The sequence below is a fragment of the Diceros bicornis genome, chromosome 37, assembly GCF_020826845.1.
Source record: "Diceros bicornis minor isolate mBicDic1 chromosome 37, mDicBic1.mat.cur, whole genome shotgun sequence".
NCBI classification, from domain to species: domain Eukaryota; kingdom Metazoa; phylum Chordata; class Mammalia; order Perissodactyla; family Rhinocerotidae; genus Diceros; species Diceros bicornis.
Genome location: NC_080776.1, coordinates 25,443,675 through 25,465,145, shown reverse-complemented (window position 1 = coordinate 25,465,145; position 21,471 = coordinate 25,443,675). Strand labels below are relative to the sequence as shown.

Genomic DNA, 21,471 nt, shown 5'->3' with positions numbered 1-21,471 from the left:
CAGTGTCTTCTCTAGCACGTGCACAACCTGGCTCAGCCTGTAGCTGGTGGAAATCACATAAGCAGACCTCTATGGCTTTTAGTGCTTGGAGATGAGCGCGGGTAACAGAGGGCGTCTTGCGAAGTTAGCCATAACCCAAGACACTGTTCCCTGGGGCGGCACTCTGCAACACTCAAAATACAGTAGGTGCAAACAACACAGATGAGGAGCAAGGACCAGGGCTGCAAGGAAGGAGAGGGACACAACCGGGAGACCAGTGCTCAGCATCTGAGCCACACGCTTGCCCTGGCTCCTTGAGGAAACTGCAAAGGGAGGTAACTTGCAGGTGTGTTTGAGGGAAGGTAAAGGGGGGATGGGAGCCTGTTCCTTCTGAGATGCCTAACCCTGGAACTGTTTCCTTCTGAGTGTAACTGAAAAACATGCAGCTGACTTATCAAATCCTAAGCAGTAGAGTCATGGGGACCCAGCTGATCGTCAGAGCTGTCCAGGAGCTCCCTGTCCCCAGGGCCTGCCCCACTCCTGTCTGACTCCAGGGGTGGCCTCTTCAGCCAGAGGCTCCACATTCCCACCCCCTGGCAGACTGGCAATCATCAACTATCACGAGGCTGGTGGGGCACACGGACTGCAGCCACAAATGTTACTTTGGCCTGAGAGGGGAGGAGACCCCAAGAAACCAAAAGGCCTGGAAGTCAGGGTCCCACAGCCACCAACAGGTGCCACGGGCCCCACTGGCCAAGTACCTAGCACAGTACCAACTACGCACTGAGATGGGCCAAGCTGGGTGTGCTCCTTCACGGCTTGGGGCTAGGGGGCAAAATCCATGAGGGATTCCCACTGGACAGAAAGGGATGATCCAGTGATGTGGAAATGTCATTTTTGAAGAATTACTTGATCCCTGATAAAGTATTTTTCTATTGTGCAAATACGTTGAGGTCAGAATTAACAATAGATATTACCCTTTCAGTCTGGTCCCGAGGGCACAGTCTTTTACCTACATTATGCACATGTCCATTTAACTGCGGGCACAGGAACTATTTCTTCCACTTCCATCGGCACCATCAGCTGTGAGACGTCATGACTCGGGCCTGGGGTTGGCACCAGGCAGAGAGCTGCATGCCCTGGGTCACAGTGGCAGATATCAGGCACGTGGGTGGGCCAGCTGCTGGTCTGACCCCCTAGCAGAGGACAGCCCAGTGCCTAGCTGGCAAGTTCCTGTGACACTGGGCAGAGCTCCAAGTAAGTATGTAAACTGCAGTGGCTCTCCCAGGCCTTGGGAGGCAGGGATTACTGTACCTCCCTGAAGGCTCTGAGCCGCTGAGATGCCACCATGCCCTTAGTCCAGCCCCACCTTTCCTGCTCAGAGCACCAGAGGTGTGGCCTGTTACCCAGGGCACCCTCAAGTCTAATGGGCACAATTACTGATTACAAATGGGAAGCATGGCCTGCCTTCCTCCCCTGCAGACCTCCAGGACAGACTGATCTCATAATCAGAGATTATATTAGAAATTAAGAAAAACAAACCAGACTGGGGAAGACGGCAGACGGGGGGGAATCCAGAGGTCTAAGAGGTTGTCAGTTTATCTTGAGCGTGCTAGGCAGGCAGCAGAGGAGACACACAAATATGTATTTTGTGTTTGATTTCACTGGTTCAGATGTCTAAATGGTGGAGTAAATCTATGTGCCTCTCTTCAGTGTTCTTACTCTGAAGTGCATTGACTGACCAAGTATGGCTATATGCTGCTGCTGATTCCCGGCCCTCCAAGGCCTAGGAGACTCATCCTCCATTCAGGACCCAGAACCACAGCAAACTCAGAGGCCACAGGTACGGTCTCAGTGGCATCAGACAATATTTGGGCTGATTCCCAAGGTATCTCTTCTGTCCCTCAGGCACGAGAGTCTGGCTCTCTGATAAGTAGCTACACAGGGATCGCTACTGGCCCACGAGCACACGACCACTGCAGAAACCCAACGCCCCCGGCTGGTCTGGGCTCCAGCGAGTTTCCTCTGGGCAGCATGTGAGAAAGGGTTCCCTGCTTTTTGGGTTTTTTTTGTTTTAAATCATCCAGATCTAGCTTCAAAGGATTCCAAAACTTCCTTGCCCCATCTGGACCTGAAAGCAAAGGAGCTGATTTTTAAAAGCCAAATTCTCATTGCATTTGGACAGAATGAATAATGTGTCTTTCATATCTTCTTTGTATTTCTCTTCAATAGTTGCTTCACCCAACATCTTTCTGTCTGCTCTATACAATGAAAATACAAACTAAATGAGAATAGAAAAAAATAATTAAAGCATTAAATTGTACAAATTACAAATCTGTTCCAAAATATACTTACATTAAATAAAATACGCATTTCAGTAAGAGATCTACAGTGAATGACTCTATGCATTCTGGGAAGTTTCACGACATCTAGGCAGGGCCAACATTCGTGGAGGAGCTAAGAGAACTGGCATCCAATCAGTTTGTAGCGGGTTTCTTATCACCAATCTGCGAGCTACACTGAGCACATCATTAGCATCACCTGTGCAGGGAAGTGATCTTATTGGGTACAAGGGGAAGAAGCAAGCTCAAGCCTCAATTCTGAGTTCATTACAACTTCTCATCAACAGCCTATACAGTACAGTTTCAAAAAGTAAACATGTTAAGGTAAGCAGACAACTCTTTAGAACCCCAAACACATTTTCTTGCTGTATTTATGCGGAACTCTCCGTCTACAATGGGCAATCGTGAAGAGGTTCTTCCTCGGGACAACATGGTCACAGGACTCGGACGACCCAGTGGGACTGAGAGGGAGCACGAGGACTGGGGAAGAGGGCTCCCTCTTGGTTTAAGCTGGAGACAAACTTCTAACACACAGTCCACGGCCCTGCAGTCTTCTCCTCCTATCATCTGGCATAACGCTTAATGTAGTCTTCAACTTTATTCCGGAAGTCCTCCTGTGGAGCGAGAGCAATCAGGAGAGAAAGGAGAAGAGGAGGAGCGAGTTAGTGAGGGGAAGTGACACTTCAGGAAGAAGTCGGACCTAACCCGAGCTGAGGACCCGCTGTGAGCTCTCAAGAGCGTGCAGAGGGCTTGGCCTCCACCCTCCGGTCGCCACGGTGGCAGGATAATCAGAGACCTGTGGAGCTGAGCGCTGTTTCCCACTACTCTGCATGCCCACTGTGTGCAAGACACTGTGCCCAAGTGCTGGGCCTGGGGACATAAACAGAAGCTCTAAGAGGAAGGGATCCTAAGACCCTTCATTTTGCAGATGGGGAGAGCGAGCCCCACGAGTGTGGACGAGTCAGGCCAGGACTCCTGACCACAGATGAGTGTTGAGCCGTGGCTGCTGCTCTAAGGAAGTGTCTTCCGAGAACGACTTCTCTGGACCTGGCTGCCTATTTCAAGTGTGTCCACTCTTCATGGCCTAAGTGCAGCCCACCATCAGGGTGACCACCCTGCCCGAGAGTAGGGGTGGGCTTAGAGCAAAGATCCCTCCTTGGGCATCAAGCAGAGCCACCTGGGAGCCGGGACTGACTCCCCATGGATCTGGGGATCTCCCAGGTCAGGATGGGTGGGGAGGGAAAGCCACCTCAGATCTGAGCCGGCACCCAGGTGTGTCCCCCAGGTCTGTTCTCTCTAAGTTAGGAGCAAAATTCCCTGGCCTTGCAGGACTGGGGGAGGGCCTTGCCCACCTCAGAACGGCTGCATTTAGTGGCAGGACACTGTGTAATCTGACAGGCAGGCTCTCCACCCTCTTACTCCTATAACACAGCTGCCAGGTCACTGATGTCCCGTGGGGTCACACTGCTTCCATCCCATCAAGTAACAGGCGCAAGGCCACGTGGCTCCCACTGTGCAGGGAGCACGGCACAGCACAGCTCTTGGTGGGTGCTGACGTGCGCCCTCTTGTGGCGAGCCGCTGCCTGGAGCTGCGTCTCTTCCAGGGGTCACACTTAGAAGGCACTGGAGCACTGAGCTGGCCTGCTCTTCTGCCACACTTAATTTGCACAGTCACCCTTGCAAGGTCAGGGCAGGTTCCTAGTTTTAAAGTTCTGGAAATGGTTCGGTGACTTGCTCACAGTCTCAGCTGAGAAAGTGGAGAGCTATGATGGCACTCCAGGTGGCCCTGACTACCAATGCCCGCACTTGTTGACAGGACTGCATTCAGAGGCTCCCACACAGTCCTCAGCCCACAGGAAAGATGGGCTGTGTAGAAGCCCTGACTTGCCTCTAGCAAAAACTCTCCCAAGGTCGTTTCCATGGTACCCAGAAGCCGACAACACTGTCAGCTAGTAAGGAGCCACAGCCGAGGCTCACAGATGTGAAGTGAAGACCCCATAGGCACCCCCCACCCCACATCCTGCCCTCAGGACCCAAAGTGCCTCTGCTTATTAGTCTTAATCCCCTTTGCTCTCATCATCTCACCCAGGACAGAGCCCAGAGTCCATGGCCTCCAGAAGGCCCTCTATGCTCAGGCCTCTGCTGCCTCCCACTTGCCACTTTGCCTGGGGGCCCACAGAGCAGGACCAAGTGAAGACCAAATCTTGGGCTCTGCCCCTTCCTGGCAAGTCTCTCACCTTCTTGGTGGCTCTGCTTCCTCAGCAGCAAATCAGGGATAATAAGACTCCTTGCCTTGTGGAGTTGTCAGGGGAACAAATGCCCTCGCGGAAGTGCCTGGGACAGTGCCTGGCACATGCAAGGGCCCCTCAAGGTTGCTGCTACCATCACGTCACTGCTGTCCTGCTCCCCTGCTCTAGTCAGGCTGGCCTCTGTACTCTTCCCTGAACAGCCCAGCACATTCCCGCCTTGGGGCCTTTGCACTGGCTGTTCTACTCTCTGGAATACGCTTCCTCACTTGGTTCACATCAGAAAGGCCCTCCCTGAGCACCTCACATAAAATAGCAACACCCCTCACCCCCTGACCCCCAGGACCCCCCCACCACATGTTATGTTTGCTTATCTGCACTCGGCCTCCTCCCACTAGCATGTCCACTCCATGGGGACAGGAACCATCTGTCCACTCATCTATCCTGGGCATTTAGCACTCTACCTGGCACTTCAGTGGCCACAAGTCAAATTTGGGATGAACAGTGAATACAAAATAAAGGAAGCAGAAAGTGCAGTAACTGTGACCATGACTCGGCAGGAGGGCATGGGTGGGGATGGGACACTTCTCAGAATTCATGTAGAGGAATCACTGTTTCGAGGATTTTAGGCCCATCTTACTGGGACTAAAATTTTATAAACTGTAAGTCTTCCCCTTATTTCATACAAAGAGTACGAAGCAACCTTCCAAGAAAAAAAAAGACGATTTGTGACATCTTTCCCCACCTGCCTCTGTAGGAGCGTTCCCTATTATCATCGCTTTCCTTCCCTGACAAGGTTGAGTCCACAAGGGCTGCCAACAGCCACAGTCCTGAGTGGGGATGTCCTTGTCCACGACAATGACAGGTGGAGTTACAACATGAATGGAGCCTCCTGAAAAGGCACAGAGCCCCGGAGCACGCCTGCAAGGGCTTGTCAGCGCACTGGACAAACCAAGGCTTTGCCAGGCCACACAACCCAGCCAGTGCTGCCCAAAGGTGGTGCGGAAGGCCAACCATTGAAGGTGGGCGAGCCGTGAGAACAGGCTGAGGGGGCTGCCCGGCCCAGAGCCGTCTTACCACGGGCACATCATCCGAGGACCTCTGCTACCTCCCGACCTCCTTGGAAACACGCTGGCCTGACAGCCAGCCTCCTCCGCCTGACCAAAAGCACCCACTGACCCTCAAGTCCTGCTGCAGGACTCCCTGTTCCTCACTGTGCCTGTCACACAGGACACAGGCAAGTAGGCGCGGCTCTTGGGTCTCTGGCAGGGACACTCCTGCCCACTCCTCGGGGCCCTGCTGAGGCAGCATCCCTGCCCCTCTGTTCAGGGTTGTGGTGAACATCACACACAGCACATTTAAAACGCCCTGCACACCCTGGCACACAGTAGGTCTTACATAAACAGAAGCACTTGCTCTTAATGTTAAGTACGATACTTAGAATCAACCTAGTGGCTTTTAGAACTTTATATGTTCAGAGCAATGCCAGCCAATCCAACAGTGTTAGGGGCAGACTGCTGGGGTCGGCCAGGATTCTCAGGGAATCTGGTTCAGAAAATGAAAGGCGAGGTTCTCTGACTAAACCAAGTCAGCACTGCAGTGCTGCCCACTTGGGCCTAACTAGCTAACTAGCTTGGCCCCAAGTGAGGCTGAGCAACCTCTTAACAGCCTTGTCCAAGCATACAGGGCCATCTCCCAGCCTCCTGCTCCAGATCCGATGCCTTGTTCATGCACTCTGTAAGGATGTGTGTACACGGAACATTTACTGCATTATCGTTTGTAATCAGATAAAAACCCCGTGGGGAAAACCCAAGTGCCCACCAATAAGGAATGGTTAAAAAAAGTATGGTAGAGCCACTTTATGGAATATTAACAGCTCCTAAAATGACTGAGCGATAGTTTATGCATTGACTTGGAGGGGAAGGAAGTTTTAAAAAAAAGGAATTGAAGATTAGGAGTTATAAATATCATCCAATTATCTGGGGCCAAAACCAAACAGGCATGCTTGTGTATGAGCTCATGGGAAGCTGTGGAGGGGTGACGTAGCTGGCTAGGAGCCAAGAGGGTGCTGGTGGGTGTGACATTCTCCCTTCTATCTGCCTGGTCTGTTAACAAGGTGAAGTAACAGTTGCCTGGTTTAAATTACTCACTGAATTCTACTAGGAAATCACATCTAATAAAACCCTTTCTGACCGACCTTGGGTCAAACACTTTACTGAGACCACTCACGTGTTATAACACATTATTTATAAATTGCTTTACATCCTAGTCCTGGACCCCACATTCTCAATTTCATACTTATCAAGAGACAATAATTATCTTTTTACCAAATACATCCACGTAGAACATTCCTGTTAGTAGCTTACCTTGTCCCGCAAATGATGTTCTGCAGCTTCAATATTCAGTGGATCATCAAAATTCAAAAGATCCTTAAAAAGAGAGAAACTCAAAGTAAACAATGGAAAGAATCTGTTTTTCTGTTATAAGTCTTCATTGAATGAACCAGGCAACAGAAATCTAATCAGTGAACAATAAAAGGACCTAGAGAGTTGAGAAATTCCATTAAGAACTGAAGTTCTTCTGATGTAAGAGTAATGAACATGTGGGTCTTTTTTTCAAAATGATGATTAATGGTTAACTGAAAGAAGTCAGCTTACATATAATTGTCCAAAGTCTGGTGAAAATGGAAGAAATAGCAATCACATTAATTTCTAATGCTATTTTTAATAACTGGAGAATGAAAAACCACTCATTATGAACATTTCCAAATAGAAATCCCATTCTTTTTTACTTAAAAATTCATTTCCCTCCTTTATTTTGTGATGAACAATTTTGCCTTTGTAAGTCTATTCTGACCTTAGCTGGATTTTCTCTTTATCTTCTAACTCACCTTCATAAGCATGGCACTCATAGCCCAGCAGGGATGATGTCTGGAACCCAACTGAATGCAGGGGCAGTGCCATCATGCCAGTGTCCCGGGGCCTCAGGAGGGAGCACCATACCCTTTCTACCCGTGCATCTGCTGGGACCAGGAAGCCGCCCCTCCAACAGCCGGCAGTCCTTGGGGGCTGCCCAGGATGGGCTCATTTTCATGGAAGGACCTTAGGTTTTACCAAAAGGAGCACAGCTGTTTTTTTTCCCCCCTAGAGACAGATCCCCGAAGCTTATTTCTTGTAAAGCTCTTTTATGATCAAAAAATAAAAACTCGAAGGAACAAATAATATTATATAAGAAGTCCAAATACCCACTTCGGCTGTGCCCTTTTTACTTCTCCCCATGCCTCTCCTGCCCTCCAGCCCTGCCTGTGATGCACTGTTTTCTGAGGACAGCAAACTTGGGCAGCTTGTCACTGAGAAATCAAGAAAAACTCTAAGGTTCTGGGTTCATGAAAAGCCTCAAGGTCGGGTGACCACAGACTCCTTCAACCAAACCAGGACGCCTGGGAGTGAAGAAGGCTGCAGACTGGGCTGCTGGTTGGAGCAGATGCAGTGCAGGGCTGGGCCAAGCACTCCCAGAGGAACACCTGCCCCATGTGAAGGAGCCTATAGCAGTGGAACTGGTCTCAAGCCCCTAGAAAGTGGGGGCGACGCTCTGCTCCCCTCCTTCCCCCAATGACCTCCCCACGTGACACTCCAAAGCCCTCTCAGTTCCCGTCTCACTGTTCTTCTGACTCAAAAGTGCAAGAGAAAAGGGGGTCTGTGTACACAGTGTTGTTTTTAATCCCTTCATGTTATCCTTTCATGTCATGTTTAACACCAGCAGTCAGGGGAATCAAGAAAAACTTGGGATTTTGGTCAATATACTCACAGTAAACAAAGAGTTTAATCCCCAAACAACATCCTGAAATGAGAAAGAAAGAAGAAAACAAGTTTCAGGCTTCGGTGCACTGAAGTCTTTTAAATCCATGACCAAGAAATACGTATTGTGCCACATCAAAAGTCACCTTCAGCATGCTTTATTTTCCCCAAGACAGAAAATTAAAACAACTTCTCTTCAATATAACAACAAACCCTGGGACATTCAGAGATGAGCAGTCACAGGTGGTGAATACAAAATCTAAGACAACGTAAATTGCTCTCCCACGGAGACCAGGGCCCAACGAGCCCAATCCCGTGCACGAGAGAGCCCACGGGCAGCGTGGCCAAGGAGAGCTTCACTGTACACCACTTGTTACCTGTCATTACCAAATACGGTTCAGACTTCTGAAAAGTCCTCTTTAAAATACAATCTATTGGGGCCGGCCCAGTGGCGTAGCAGTTAAGTGCGTGCGTTCCACTTCGGTGGCCCAGGGTTCGCAGGTTTGGATCCTGGGTGCGCACTGATGCACCGCTTGTCAAGCCATGCTGTGGCGATGTCCCATATAAAATAGAGGAAGATGGGCACAGATGTTAGCCCAGGGCCAGTCTTCCTCAGCAAAAAGAGGAAGGTTGGCATCGGTTTAGCTCAGGGCTAATCTTCCTCACACACAAAGCAAACAAAAAAAAGTAAAAAAAAAAAAACAATCTATTGTTTTTGCATCTGTGGCCTCTTTGGGATCGTAGATAAGCTAATTACTCACTGTCCCACTGAGTCTTCTTAATAATTTTGCTCTAGTTACGCCAAAAATCAAGGGAGACTAACATGTTCTAACATGCAAAGATCAGAAATTTTCATTAAAATAAAATTGAAAACCATCATTGTTCTCTGTGACTTGTGATGTGACTCAATCACAAATCCTTCTTGCCTTCCTCTTCAGCAGCTCACGAGTCTTCTCTTTTTAAGGCCTATTCTCATTCTCATTCAATACTCTCTGCTAGTTGGCAATTTTAATTGCCATGCTCTGCTTTCTCCCATCCATCCATCTGTCCCTCTCCATCTCCCCACCCACCCACCCCTTCATCCATCCATCCATCCATCCATCCATCCATCCATGTCCTTTTGGTGAGAGCCAGGCCTGAGGCTGGAGCTGGGAGTGAACACAGGCTCTTGGTCTGGTAGAGGGGGTCAGGAAGACAGGCATGTTAGCAGAACTTCCACAGAAGTGTTCCCATAGAGGACCCACCCAGGGAGGAGAGGCTTCACAGAGGAAGTGGGGGCCCGCCAGGTGGAGGGATGGCAGGAAGGGCACCTTCCAAGTAGAGGGACTGCCTGTACAGGAGCTAAGTCTCACAAGGCAGGACATGTCCAGGACATGGTGAGAGAAGCACAGGCCAGGCTGCCCCTGGTAGCAGAGACGACACCTCATGAGGAGCCACGGTCGTGACTGCATGAAGTCTGCAGTGTCCCCTGACTCTGGGACGGGGCCCCAAACTCCTTCCCTGTGTTCCTCCCCCGAAGGACCTACTTGGTGATACCCAACACCCAACAGTCCTTTCTGGACACAAGGAGCAGTCTATACACCAGTTTGTAGCTGTCTCCACAAGGTGTGGTTACGTACAGAACTAGACCCGGCCCAGGCCTGGTGCAGTCACCTACACGTCTCTCTGGGCCTCAGCGTCCTCTAAGAGCACTGAGGCTGCAGTGTGCCTCCTGTCCTCCCCCAAGAGCTGGGGAACAGGAATGACAGTCTCTAAGAGATGGACCCATAAATCAACATGTAACAGATGAGGTTCGTTTTCTGCAGAAGTTATTTTAAAAGGCAGGTCCTGGAGAGTTAATCTGTGAAGGACGGTTGGGAAAGAAAGCCTGGCACACATGTCCAGTCCTGCTCAGGCTCACCCTTGCGACCTGAGGGGCAGCATCCAATGCCGCATCTCTGTTATCAGCCATTGCTTTCTTTCTGTGCATGTGGCACAGACTTAGACTTATAAGGGTTTTAGTTATGACAACTTGTATAATCCATGCATGACTGAGACAAAGTTGACGTGTGTGGAAAAATAATACTCTTGAGGGAAAGACAGAGAGGGAGAGAGAAAAAGATGGCACGTGCAAGGTGCCACAGTTCTCTGAGCTTCACCAACAACGTGCAAATGTTGACCTGGTGAGACTGTCAGACTCAGAGAAGGAAGACACAGTCACCAGGGAAGATGGGCCTGGCCCAGATGACCACGCCTTTGTGCTGAGTCCCCAGCTAAAGTGCAGGCTGGGAACACAGTGGACCCTGAACCCAGTACCCGGCGAGCGCTCTTCTGGGCGGTATTGATCCACCACAGGATAGGGCAAAGGCTACGATCGCGTGGAACTATTTCGTTACTCAGTCAAAAAATGATGGCAAAAGTCAGGTAGCTGTTTACTGCTAAGTGAACACTAGCCAAAAGTTCTGACGACTACTGATAAAAAGACCAGGCAACATGAAGAAACCATAGGTGCCCTACAGATACCCTTGCAGAAAAGCCTTGAGGTGAAGCCATAGCTGGTGGCCTCAGGCAGGTGCTCATGATGTGTGCCCCTGAAACCAACTCAGGATGCTGTTGTAGAAGCAACTGGGGCATTTATTTAGTCCCTGTGGCTCCCCTTCCACACTGCGCCCCCAGTAGAAGGGGCGTCTCCTCAGGACATACCTGGCTGCTGTCCTGCCACCCCTCCTCTGTCCAGTGTAACTCAGAACAGACAGAAAGCCCACATCTACCCTTCCTTTTCCTCCCTCTCTACCCATTCCTGGAAACTCTCCTCTCCTTTAAGGGTGAGATGACTATAAAAGACCGGGGTGAAATAGAAACTGTAAATTATCTGAAGCCCAAGTGGTAAAGGGCAGAAGGGAGAGTAGATGACCTGCCCCCTCCCCCCAGTGCCCCAAAGAGGACTGGGGGCAGAGGAAGTGATCAGGGCAAGGGCTTGGCCAAGCAGCCCCAGGCGGGTGGTGGGGAGAGGAGGGAATAGGGTGTGCCCAGCCAGCTGTGTGGACAGGACAGGGAGGACGTCACTGTTCTTACAGGAGGCTGGTTACTCCAGGGGAGGGCTGTGGTCAAAGGCATTGCTCTCTACCTTTAACGTCCTAGTGGGAGCCCAGCCGGTGCCGTCAATCGAATGTTCTCTCAGTAAACTGAAACAGACACAGAAAGGCACAGCGGTCAGCAAGGAGCAGGCTCCGGTCACATGAGCGCAGGTGTGCCACACACGCACGCCCTGTTGCCAGGTCCTCTCGGCACGTGCCTGCTCTTTGGGAGATCCACGTCTCACGTACCCGGCTCTCCTCTGTGGCTTCGCAGTTTCCTGTCTTGCTGCAGAAGGCCTTCTCCAGCTCCAGGGTTGTACATGTACTCGAGTCTGATCTCTCGGGTTATTTTTATGTAGTGTACATACACATCTTTAATCCTGGATGCACATGGAAGTTTTAAGCGGGGAAAAGCACGCTTAAAACAGAACATGCAAACTGTTCTGCATCTGTCGATTTAACATTCAGAAAATGACAGGAACAGCAATGACAACAGGAACAACTGACACTTAGAGCTTCCTATGTGTGTCAGCACGATCCTAAACTCACTAACGCCTCAACAACCAGGAGAGGAGGAAACCAAGGCACAGAGCAGCAACATGCCCCGGGGCACACACCTGGTCAATGGTGCATCCTCCAAACCCGGGCAGCTCACCTGGAGTTGTGGGTTAACACCAATGTGAGCCCCTAGCACATGAAATTTTAATAGCTGTTTAAAAAAAAAAAAAAAACCTCAAAAGGGAAAACTTAAGGATGAAGGTAGACAAACACTAAGCTCTGGATGGCGCTCACCTGTGGGTGGGAGGACCATGTTCAAGGGAGGTGCCCAGGGGCCTCAGAGGCGCTATGAGGTCCTATTTCTTAAGGTGGACCTGAGAGCTACTTTCATTACTGTTCTATCAGCTGTAAATGCATGTTACATACTCTCATATAAATGATTATTCCATACTTTGAAACATTACAGTTTATTGCCAAGTTTCCTTCTGGTAATAAAATTAGTTTGGCATTATTGAATTATATTGTGCTGTTGCTCTGAACTGTACACAACAGTTCGTAAGCTAACACGTCAATATCAGGCTTTCCAGGTCACAATTGTTACTGTGAAGAAATTTTTTGAATCAGAGCATGTTCAAATTCACATAAATCAATTAAGATCAGGAGAAAATATAAATATGTGGAATTCAAATCAATGCTATAATCTTAACTGTCCAAGAAGCTCAGTTAGAACAAATAAAACCAACTGGAAAAGGACCACTATAGCTTATTTTGAGCCTTAAAAAGAAAACAAGAAAGAAGAAAACTCAAATCATGTACCCTACTCCCATCTTACTGAGTGGACGTCTTTCCCCCATCTCACTGATTGAGATGAAACCTCTACAACTTTTGAATAACTTTTTAGGAACTATCTGCCAAATCCTAGTGGTTTATATGATTCAATGAAAGATTTCTTTACCACGACAGGGGAAAGGATTACTTCTGATCTAGCTTATCCTTTTCTTTTATAGATCTCATTGTATCTTTAGCTATATACTTGTTTGTTTACTCGTTGAATGTCTGTCTGTCAGGGGCCACCAGCTGCAGGCCCCATCAAGCAGAGAATGCAAACTGCTCCCCACTGTGTCTGGGCTCAAGGAACATTAGCTGGTGGAAGGCACGCAGGCAGGCAGCCACATAGTTGGCTGACCAGTCAGTATCCTCTGAGCTTCCCTGTCAACAGCAGGGCCAGAGCAGGAGGGCTTTGTACCTGGAGGCCAGGTGTGCCTACCAAGGGTAACAGCAAGTCACAGGGGAGCAAGTGCCACTGGGCAGGCTGTGCCCATGTCTGGTGGCCACAGGTCTGGGCAGGGTGACACCATGGAGGGGAGCACAGAGTCACCACAGAGACTCTAGCCCAGCCTCAGCAGACGACAGTCCTGTGGGAGCTCAGGTGACAGAGCCATGTGGTCATCAGAGAGGGTACTAGGCAAGGAGACAGAGAATACCCCAGGGACTAGACTGCAAGCTTGGACTCCAGGAGAAAAAGTCTGAGGCACAACTACCAGACTCCTGGCCTTGGCACCTCTGACTGAGCCAAGAGCAGGGTGAGGGCGCTGAGTGGGAGTGGGACCAATCTCACTAGAGAGGTAAGAGCCCCTGTGTACCAGACAAGGCCCCACAGAGCACCAGGCGCCAGTCAGTACTGCCGAGCGAGGAATCCAGGTAAATGCTGCCCAGCGGTCCCTGTGGACCAGGAGCACCTGGGCCAGGCTCGTCTTTCCCTGTATTAATGAGACGCCATGAGTCAGCTGTGCGTTAGCCACTGCTGGACACTGTCTCATTTTCACAAACAATGAGGTGGTCTTTGTACATAAGTCTGCAACATTATTTCCCTCAATTAAATCAGTAGAAGTGCAGCTGACAAGTCGAAGGGTAAATACAGTTAAATGTAGACCTTACAGCTGAAGGGCCAATGAAAGGTGCACAGATATAGGCACCTCCAGTGATGCGAGAGAGCCTGTTCTCACACACACACGTCACTGACTGTCTGCTTTTGTATCTGCCAGTCTGAGAAGTGATGAGCAGCATCTCGTTTCCGCGCTCCTTTCTCTGGTTACCACTGAGCATGAGCATCCCTCAGACACTTACCGCCCACCTGTACTTCTCCTTCTATGAATCATGTATCTGTAGCCGATGCTCATTTTTCCAGCCAATGTGTCCATCTTTTTCCTATTGATTGGTAGGGATTGTTTACATACAAAGGATGTAATCCAGATGATCTTTTCTCTTTCAATTTTGTGTTTCTGTATTTTTTATTTTAATGTGGCTAAATCATCAATGACTTTCCTTTAAGGTTTCTGGCTTTTGTAGCAAGCTACCATCTGCTAAATTCCTTTCATACTTTGCTAATAACCTGATTTCTCACAAGACAGCAAAAGACGCAAGAGAAATTCCTGGCCTGGACCTAATTGTGACCGAGGAAGAGGACTTGACAGGGAACTGGTGTGTAGTGGACTCCCAGGCGAGTGAGCTCAGGTGACAGCCTAGGGGAAGAAGGCTGGACCAGACACCATTTATAACCTGAAACTAAAGAATGCTTTTAAAGTTTTAATACTTAAAGACAGATACTTAAAAGGGAAGATGCCTTTAAAAAAGGTATACTCTTATAAAATGTATTTTTAACTGTCTATAAAAAATGAGGCTGAGGGGATGGCCTGGTGGCATAGTGGTTAAGTTTGCGCACTCCACTTCAGCGGCCCAGGGTTTGCAGGCTTGGATCCCTGCAACCGACACACCGCTCCGACCTACACACTGTTCATCAAGCCATGCTGTGGCGGCATCCCACAGATAAAATAGAGGAAGACGGGCACAGATGTTAGCTCAGGGCCAATCTTCCTCAGCAAAAAGAGGAGGACTGGCAAAGGATGTTAGCTCAGAGCTAATCTTCCTCAGCAAAAAGAGGAGGACTGGCAAAGGATGTTAGCTCAGAGCTAATCTTCCTCACCAAAAAAAATAAATAAATAAATAAAGAGGTTGAAATGAAAGAAAAGGGGGCACCATACACAAAAATAAAATGGGAAAATGGGTACTAACTGCACTTTGAAGAGGAGATCCTGACATCCCAGTAGCCAGTAGCAGTCACAGTTGATACATCTCCCTTCAAAGGTGACTGGTGTTTATCAAGAGAAGGAGAGTGAAAGAAAATAGATAGAGTGGCCAAGCATGACAATTGACATAGAAAGAAAGTAAAAAGTTGTGCTCAAGAAGTACTTAATGCCTAGTTTCCAGACTGTGGTTGAGTGTGAGGCATATGACGGTTAAATAACTTCCCAAAGTCACACAGCGAACAGTGGTGGGACTGGATGCAAGCCCAGGTGGTCTGGCACCTGCAATTAACATCACTACCTTACTAGAGAAAGTGACAGATGCAGGAAAATACAAGTCCAAAGGCTAAATTTACTTTAAAAAACAAACAACCCCACACGTCTCCGGTTCTCTGCATTAGTGTCCAGCAACCTGAAGAAGCAGGAAATTGTTGATCCCTGATCATCTGCCCTTGGAAGGGTGGGGACACACAGGCCACAACTGACATGAAGCTCTGGGAAAGCTGTCCTGCTTCAAAAGTGCTCCCACACACATCAAGACCATCTTCGTAAAGAGAGGACATCTTAAATACATGTGCCCAGGTCTTCTTAAGCCTGTCATCCACATTTTTTTCCTGGATTTCATTAATCATATTTTTCCCTCTTAGGGAATGCAGGATCTCACTAAAATAGGAGGAGAGAAGGGTCAGGGCCCCCAGAGGGAGCACTCTGGGCAGGAGGCAGGCTGCAAAGACTAGCAGGGGCCTTGACCACTAGGGGGCGCAGGAGGACCCAGGTCTGGAGGCTAAGGCCAGGCTGGGCAGGAGAGCTCAGACCACTCCAGTTTCTCGAGTGTAGCCCAAAGCCCCAGGGCGGTTTCCCAAACCCCCCTAAACTTGGCCCAGCCTCAAAATATCCACCAACAGAGACAACATGTTAGAAAGCCCAGCGCTCACAAGCAGTGCTCACAAATACAGACGACAGGAAGGAAGAGAAACTCACCTTAGACATATTTCGCCCGTCTCTGTGATGTTGGGGTGCCAGATCCTGGTCAAGCATTTCACCTTGGGAGGCTGCAACACAGAGATGAAGCGATCATAGGCTCTCCAAGTCACGACTGCAGTCAAACACTTACCACCTAGTCCCTTTTTCCACTGCTTGCTCAGCATCCAGTTTGACTCACCAACAGGGTTCAACCTTGGACACTGGCTCACGTCACCACACAAAAGTGTTTTCACACCCCATCGACAAGTGCTCATCTCACTGTAACACCTGCCTGCCCCCTAACAAAGCCCCTCCACAAGACCCGGGGTCTGACAGCGGATGATGCTGGTGGCTGGGCCTCTGCCACCTCTGACCCTCCCTGAGCCGGGGCTGTGGAGGAGAAGCCCGCAACACACTCCAGGGAGGAGTTCTGCACCTCCAGGCCCCGATTCCAGCCAGGAGCCCACAGACTCCTTTGTGCTAAGTTGCTGAACTGTGGCTCAAAGTTAACTGCTCTTCAGTAGTAGCCGGTTCCCTTCGTGGATGTTTCTGAAGATGCTATTTTCATCTATACTTTTTTAGATGCAAGTCTTAGTCCACTTTATATTTAAAGGAGGGAGGATGAAAATGAGTACACGGGAATAAGGCGATATCTGTATATATATATTATACATTAATATATATATATTAACTCCACCCAGAAAGTCTCTATTAACACCTGATGTACATTTTTTGAGCCTCTTTTCTAGGCCACACACAGATGTGTGTGCACGCACATTCATTTTTCTTTATAGACAGGGGGAAATGTGCTATATATTTGCTCATATTTATTTTGTCACCAATTCAGAAGGTTTTGGGCTTTCTCGCATCCCATGGTACAAACACTAGCATTTAACAAGCCAGTTCCCCATTACTGGACATTTAGGTTCCTCCCCACTCCTACTACAAATCGTGCTAAATCAATGCTCCTATCTTCGCTCACTTCCGTATGAAATATTTCCCCGAGATGAAGCCCAGGAAGAGGAACTGCTGGTCAGAGCGCTGGCTTCGGATACAGTGCCAAGTACTCTGTAGCCAAGGAGGGCCCCTTCCCCAGTCCTAGTTCCATAGTGTGGTCTCCTTTGTTTGACAAGCATAAGTGTCATCTCACAGAATCTCATCAGATATGTTATCTCATAGATATTAAAGTGTCAACCCTCTGTCACAGAGGGGCAACATTTTCCCAGTTTATCATTTAGTTTTAATTTATATTTATGATGTTATGCTGAAGTGTAGAAGGCTTTTTTTAATCTTTGTAATCAAACTTTTGTCTTTGATACCAACCTAGAAAATACTTCACTACCTAATGTTCTCCTGTACTTTTTCTAGTACTCAAATAATATCATCTTTTTATTTGTATAAAGTAAACATACTTCTTCAGCATCCTCCTAAGATTTCCTCCTGATTTCAAAACACCACAGCATCAAGAGACTCCCCAAAATGATTAATCCAACTATGCAAATGTAGGTGTCTGAGGATTACAGAATGTAGGTCTAGAGTGAGTTTAAATCAATTTAACATGCTCTAATTTGCTTTTCTGCAAGTAAATGGGAATGCATTTGACAGAAGGAGTACTAGTACATCCTGCACTTTCAGTGAGGCCTTCGGGCTGGAGAGGGAAGGCCAGCACTGTCCGGGCTGGAAGAGTCTCTCTAGGTAACTGAATGTAGTAATAGAGGTGGTAGACTAAATCACTGACTCAGCATCTAAAGGAACTTAAAGGCTCAATCTCCCTCTGGAGACCCCAGCACAGGGTCACTCGCTAATGTTCACTACATCTCCAAGTGTCTGACTGTGTCCTCCTCTCCTCCTTGTCCCTTCACACCTGCCATAGTTAGATGTTGACACAGATGTCAACCTTGTCAATGGCCCTCTTAACTTTTGTCCCCAGAAATGAGAGCAAACCTCTGCATCAGAATTGTGGACCGGGATTCTGACACACACTTTCCAAACTGAACTGTTCTAACAAGAAATACCCAGCTCTACCTCCTACCTCAGTGGCTGGCATTGCCACCCACCCCATCACACAGCTAAGAATTTAATATACGACAGACACTGCATTGCAAATCAATGGGGAAAGAGGGATTCTTCAGTGGACAACTGCCTAACCATCTGGAAAAATATAGTCAGATCCCCACTTAGAGCTTTATTCCAGATGCTTGAAACATAAACAATACAGAACTATAAGAGTACTAGAAGAAAACGTAGATGAGCTATCTTGGGGTCTGAAGGCCCATTTTAAGCATTTTGTAACATGAAAAATTGTGAAAGAAAAGTAGATTTGTCTACAGTGGTGAAACAAAAACCAAACTTTTATAGAACAACAACAAAAACAAACAAATGGAAAACAGGAAAATATTTACAGCACAGCTAAGAAAACTAAGAAAAAAGTTTCATATAATTTCTATAATAGAACTCTTATAATAAGAAAAACAAATACTCCAATGGAAAAAAAGGACTAAGCACACAATAATTTAAAAACATAAATAGCTAATGAGTAGGAAAAAGTATTTAGCATTCTACATATTTAAGAAACGAAAATTCGAATGACAATTAGATACTATTTATTTCCTCCCAAAACGGCAAAAGAAAAAAATAATGAAAATATCCCATGGTGGTGAGGGTTTAGGAAAAAGGGAATTTTTCAAACACCAAGGATGAGGATGCCAATTGGCATAACCTCTCTGAAGGATAATTTTTTTTTTAAAACAGTTTTATTTATTTATTTATTTTTTGTGAGGAAGATCAGCCCTGAGCTAACATCCATGCTAATCCTCCTCTTTTTGCTGAGGAAGACCGGCTCTGAGCTAACTTCTATTGCCAATCCTCCTCTTTGTTTTTTTCCCCCAAAGCCCCAGTAGATAGTTGTATGTCATAGTTGTACATCCTTCTAGTTGCTGTATGTGGGATGCGGCCTCAGCGTGGCTGGAAAAGCGGTGCGTCGGTGCGCGCCCGGGATCCAAACCCAGGCCGCCAGTAGCAGAGCGCGCACACTTAACCACTAAGCCACGGGGCCGGCCCTCTGAAGGATAATTTAACAGTACTGATGAAGACCCTTAAAATTAGCATCAGGTACTCAACACCCATACTTTCACTTCTAAGAATTTATCCAAAGGACAGAGGCAGGCATACACAAGCTGTTGTCTAGAACATGCATCACAGCACTGTTTATTCCAGGGGTCAGCAAACTGTAGCCATGGACCAAATGCAGGCCAGGCCTGTTTTTGCCTGGTCTGTGATCTAAGTACACTTTTTACATTTTTAAAAGGTTGTTTTAAAAAAAGAATATGTGACAGAGACCATATATGGTCCACAAAGCCTAAAATATTTACTATTTTGTCCTTTACAGAAAAATATTTACTATTTTGCCCTTTACTATCAAAAAATTGGCCAACCAGTTGACCAATGATAAAGGATTGGTTTAAAATAATGACACATCATACACTGAAGTGCTCTTATTAATGATGATGTAATTACCCCCAAATTACCAAGCTATACGTAGCGTGATCCCATTTGTACATATGATTATATACTGTCTGTAACATACGTCAAAAAGTTAACGGGGATCCTCTCTGGATGGACAGATAACGGATGATTAATATTCTATTTTTGCATAGCTATTTTTTCTCAATTGCCTGCAAATTATAACAAATGACATAAAAAGAAGAATGGTCAGTGGGAGATCAGGTGTCACCTGTTGTATCTCTGGCTCTCTTCCTTCTGGAAACATGACAGGACAGCCCTTATTTACCCTCTTTGTGGCTGGTCGTGGCCACATTACTTGATTTGGTTATGTTACCAATAATGTGTGAGCGAACATGACACGCATCACTTCCAGGAGGAAACTGGAGTCAAGGAGTTAAAAGCCGAGTTCCTTTCTCCTGCTTCAGCACACCGTTTCCTCCAACCAACACACGATCGACATGCCACGGAGCAGCGTGAGACCCGGGGACTGTGTGACACCACAGCCAGGCCACCCTCTGTGCACCAAGGCCCTACTCCTCCTCTGGGCGTCCCCATCATCCTGAGGGGATCACCACTCCCGCATCACCAGCCTGGCTCATCACTATTTCTGTGTCTGTCTCCCGGGACACAGCTGCCTGACTCCTCATCTCTAGCCTGCAGTGTCTACACAGAGCCCAGCACATTTTAGGAGCCCGTTAAATGTCACTAAATCATTTCAGCCAATTTCTAGGATTGAGAGAGATTACGAGGCAGGCTTGTGGCTGTGAGGTAAAGTTCAGGGAAAAAAGGACAAAGAACCAAAGGAAATTTTGAATTTTAGCTGCTGGGATGTAGGAATGTGTGTACAGGGGAAGGATAGCAAATAGGTGTTTTCTTTCTTTTAAAAGTTTATTCTAAAATAATGATCTACTTTACTGATTAAAAGATTTTCAGAGTAACAATCTTAATAACAGACCTAATTGCAGGAATTATAAGTGTCAGGGGTTTAAAAAAAAGTCCTTATGAAGTACAGCAATCATAAAAGTTATGGTATAAAAGCACGAGAACCCTGAAAGAGCTCCACAAAGCCCTCTCAGGCTGACCTTCTAAAATCTGGCTGTGTCTCCTCACCCAAATGAAACACAAATCCGTTGCATGACCTCTACCCCAAATGCCCGAACCTATCAGTTTTCAGTTGCTGATTTAATTTTCTATTTCATAGTTTATAGGGGGCAGAGAGAATGCCAACCTTTGGGCAAGTGCATAGTGCATACCTGGAGGGGCAGGCCCTTGCCAAGCAATGGGAATACCACGTAATTAAGACACTCCCAGACTCCTCCTTCAGGGAGCTGACAGTCTAGTGGAAAGAGATGCTAAGGAGGACTATGTAAGTACAGTCGTACATCGCTTAACGATGGGGATAATGTTCTGAGAAATGCGTCATTAGGTGATTTCATTGTTGGCGAACATCATAGAGTGTACTTACACAAACCTAGACAGTATAGTCTACTACACACCTAGGCTACATGGTACTAATCTTACGGGACCACCGTCGTATATGCGGTCCGAAGTTGACCGAAACATCGTTATGTGGTACATGATGTAAAGATTAACTGTAAAAAAGGTCAAGGCAACTACTTCTGCATCGATTAAGCACATCTCATGGTTTCCTGGGGACGGTGTCACCCTCTACTCCTTGCCATGAGCTCGTGACACTCACTGGCCTGTCAGTGAGCCAGCTGCACCACCTTAGCCTTGATGAGAGGCCAGAGAGCAGGGAGTGGAAGGGGTCCTAACAGCAGCAGGGTAGGGTCTGGCCTCTCGGTACTTCCCAGTTGGACAACGTGGGTTTTATTCCTAATGAAATCAGACCATCTCATCATTTAGAAATTTTCCAAAGGAGACAGAAACTAAAATATAAAAATGTAAAGTCATTATAATAAGTCACCAATTAATACAGGAAATGTGTCTTTCAGGCTCAGTGGTTGTCTATCCTCAGTTTATTCCATTTCCCACCTCTCTGT

At 47.5% G+C, this 21,471-nt stretch overlaps 1 protein-coding gene across 3 annotated transcripts in view; it reads right to left on the bottom strand.

The window, feature by feature from the left end:
* Nucleotides 1-2,175: 2,175 nt before the first annotated feature.
* The window catches only part of UBE2F (ubiquitin conjugating enzyme E2 F (putative)), a 56,557-nt gene continuing 37,261 nt past the window's right edge, over nucleotides 2,176-21,471 (bottom strand). Inside the window, exons 6-11 of one of the 3 annotated variants that reach the window (XM_058533289.1) lie at nucleotides 15,983-16,053; nucleotides 14,046-14,126; nucleotides 11,471-11,528; nucleotides 8,375-8,407; nucleotides 6,934-6,996; nucleotides 2,176-2,935 (exon numbers count right to left, since the gene is read on the bottom strand). In XM_058533289.1, coding sequence (XP_058389272.1) covers nucleotides 2,885-2,935; nucleotides 6,934-6,996; nucleotides 8,375-8,407; nucleotides 11,471-11,528; nucleotides 14,046-14,126; nucleotides 15,983-16,053 — 357 coding nt within the window. In that variant the 3' untranslated portion in view covers nucleotides 2,176-2,884. Of the gene's footprint in view, nucleotides 2,936-6,933; nucleotides 6,997-8,374; nucleotides 8,408-11,470; nucleotides 11,529-11,557; nucleotides 11,801-14,045; nucleotides 14,127-15,982; nucleotides 16,054-21,471 lie in introns of those variants that run through there. The other 2 variants (XM_058533291.1, XM_058533290.1) reach the window with 2 other exon arrangements.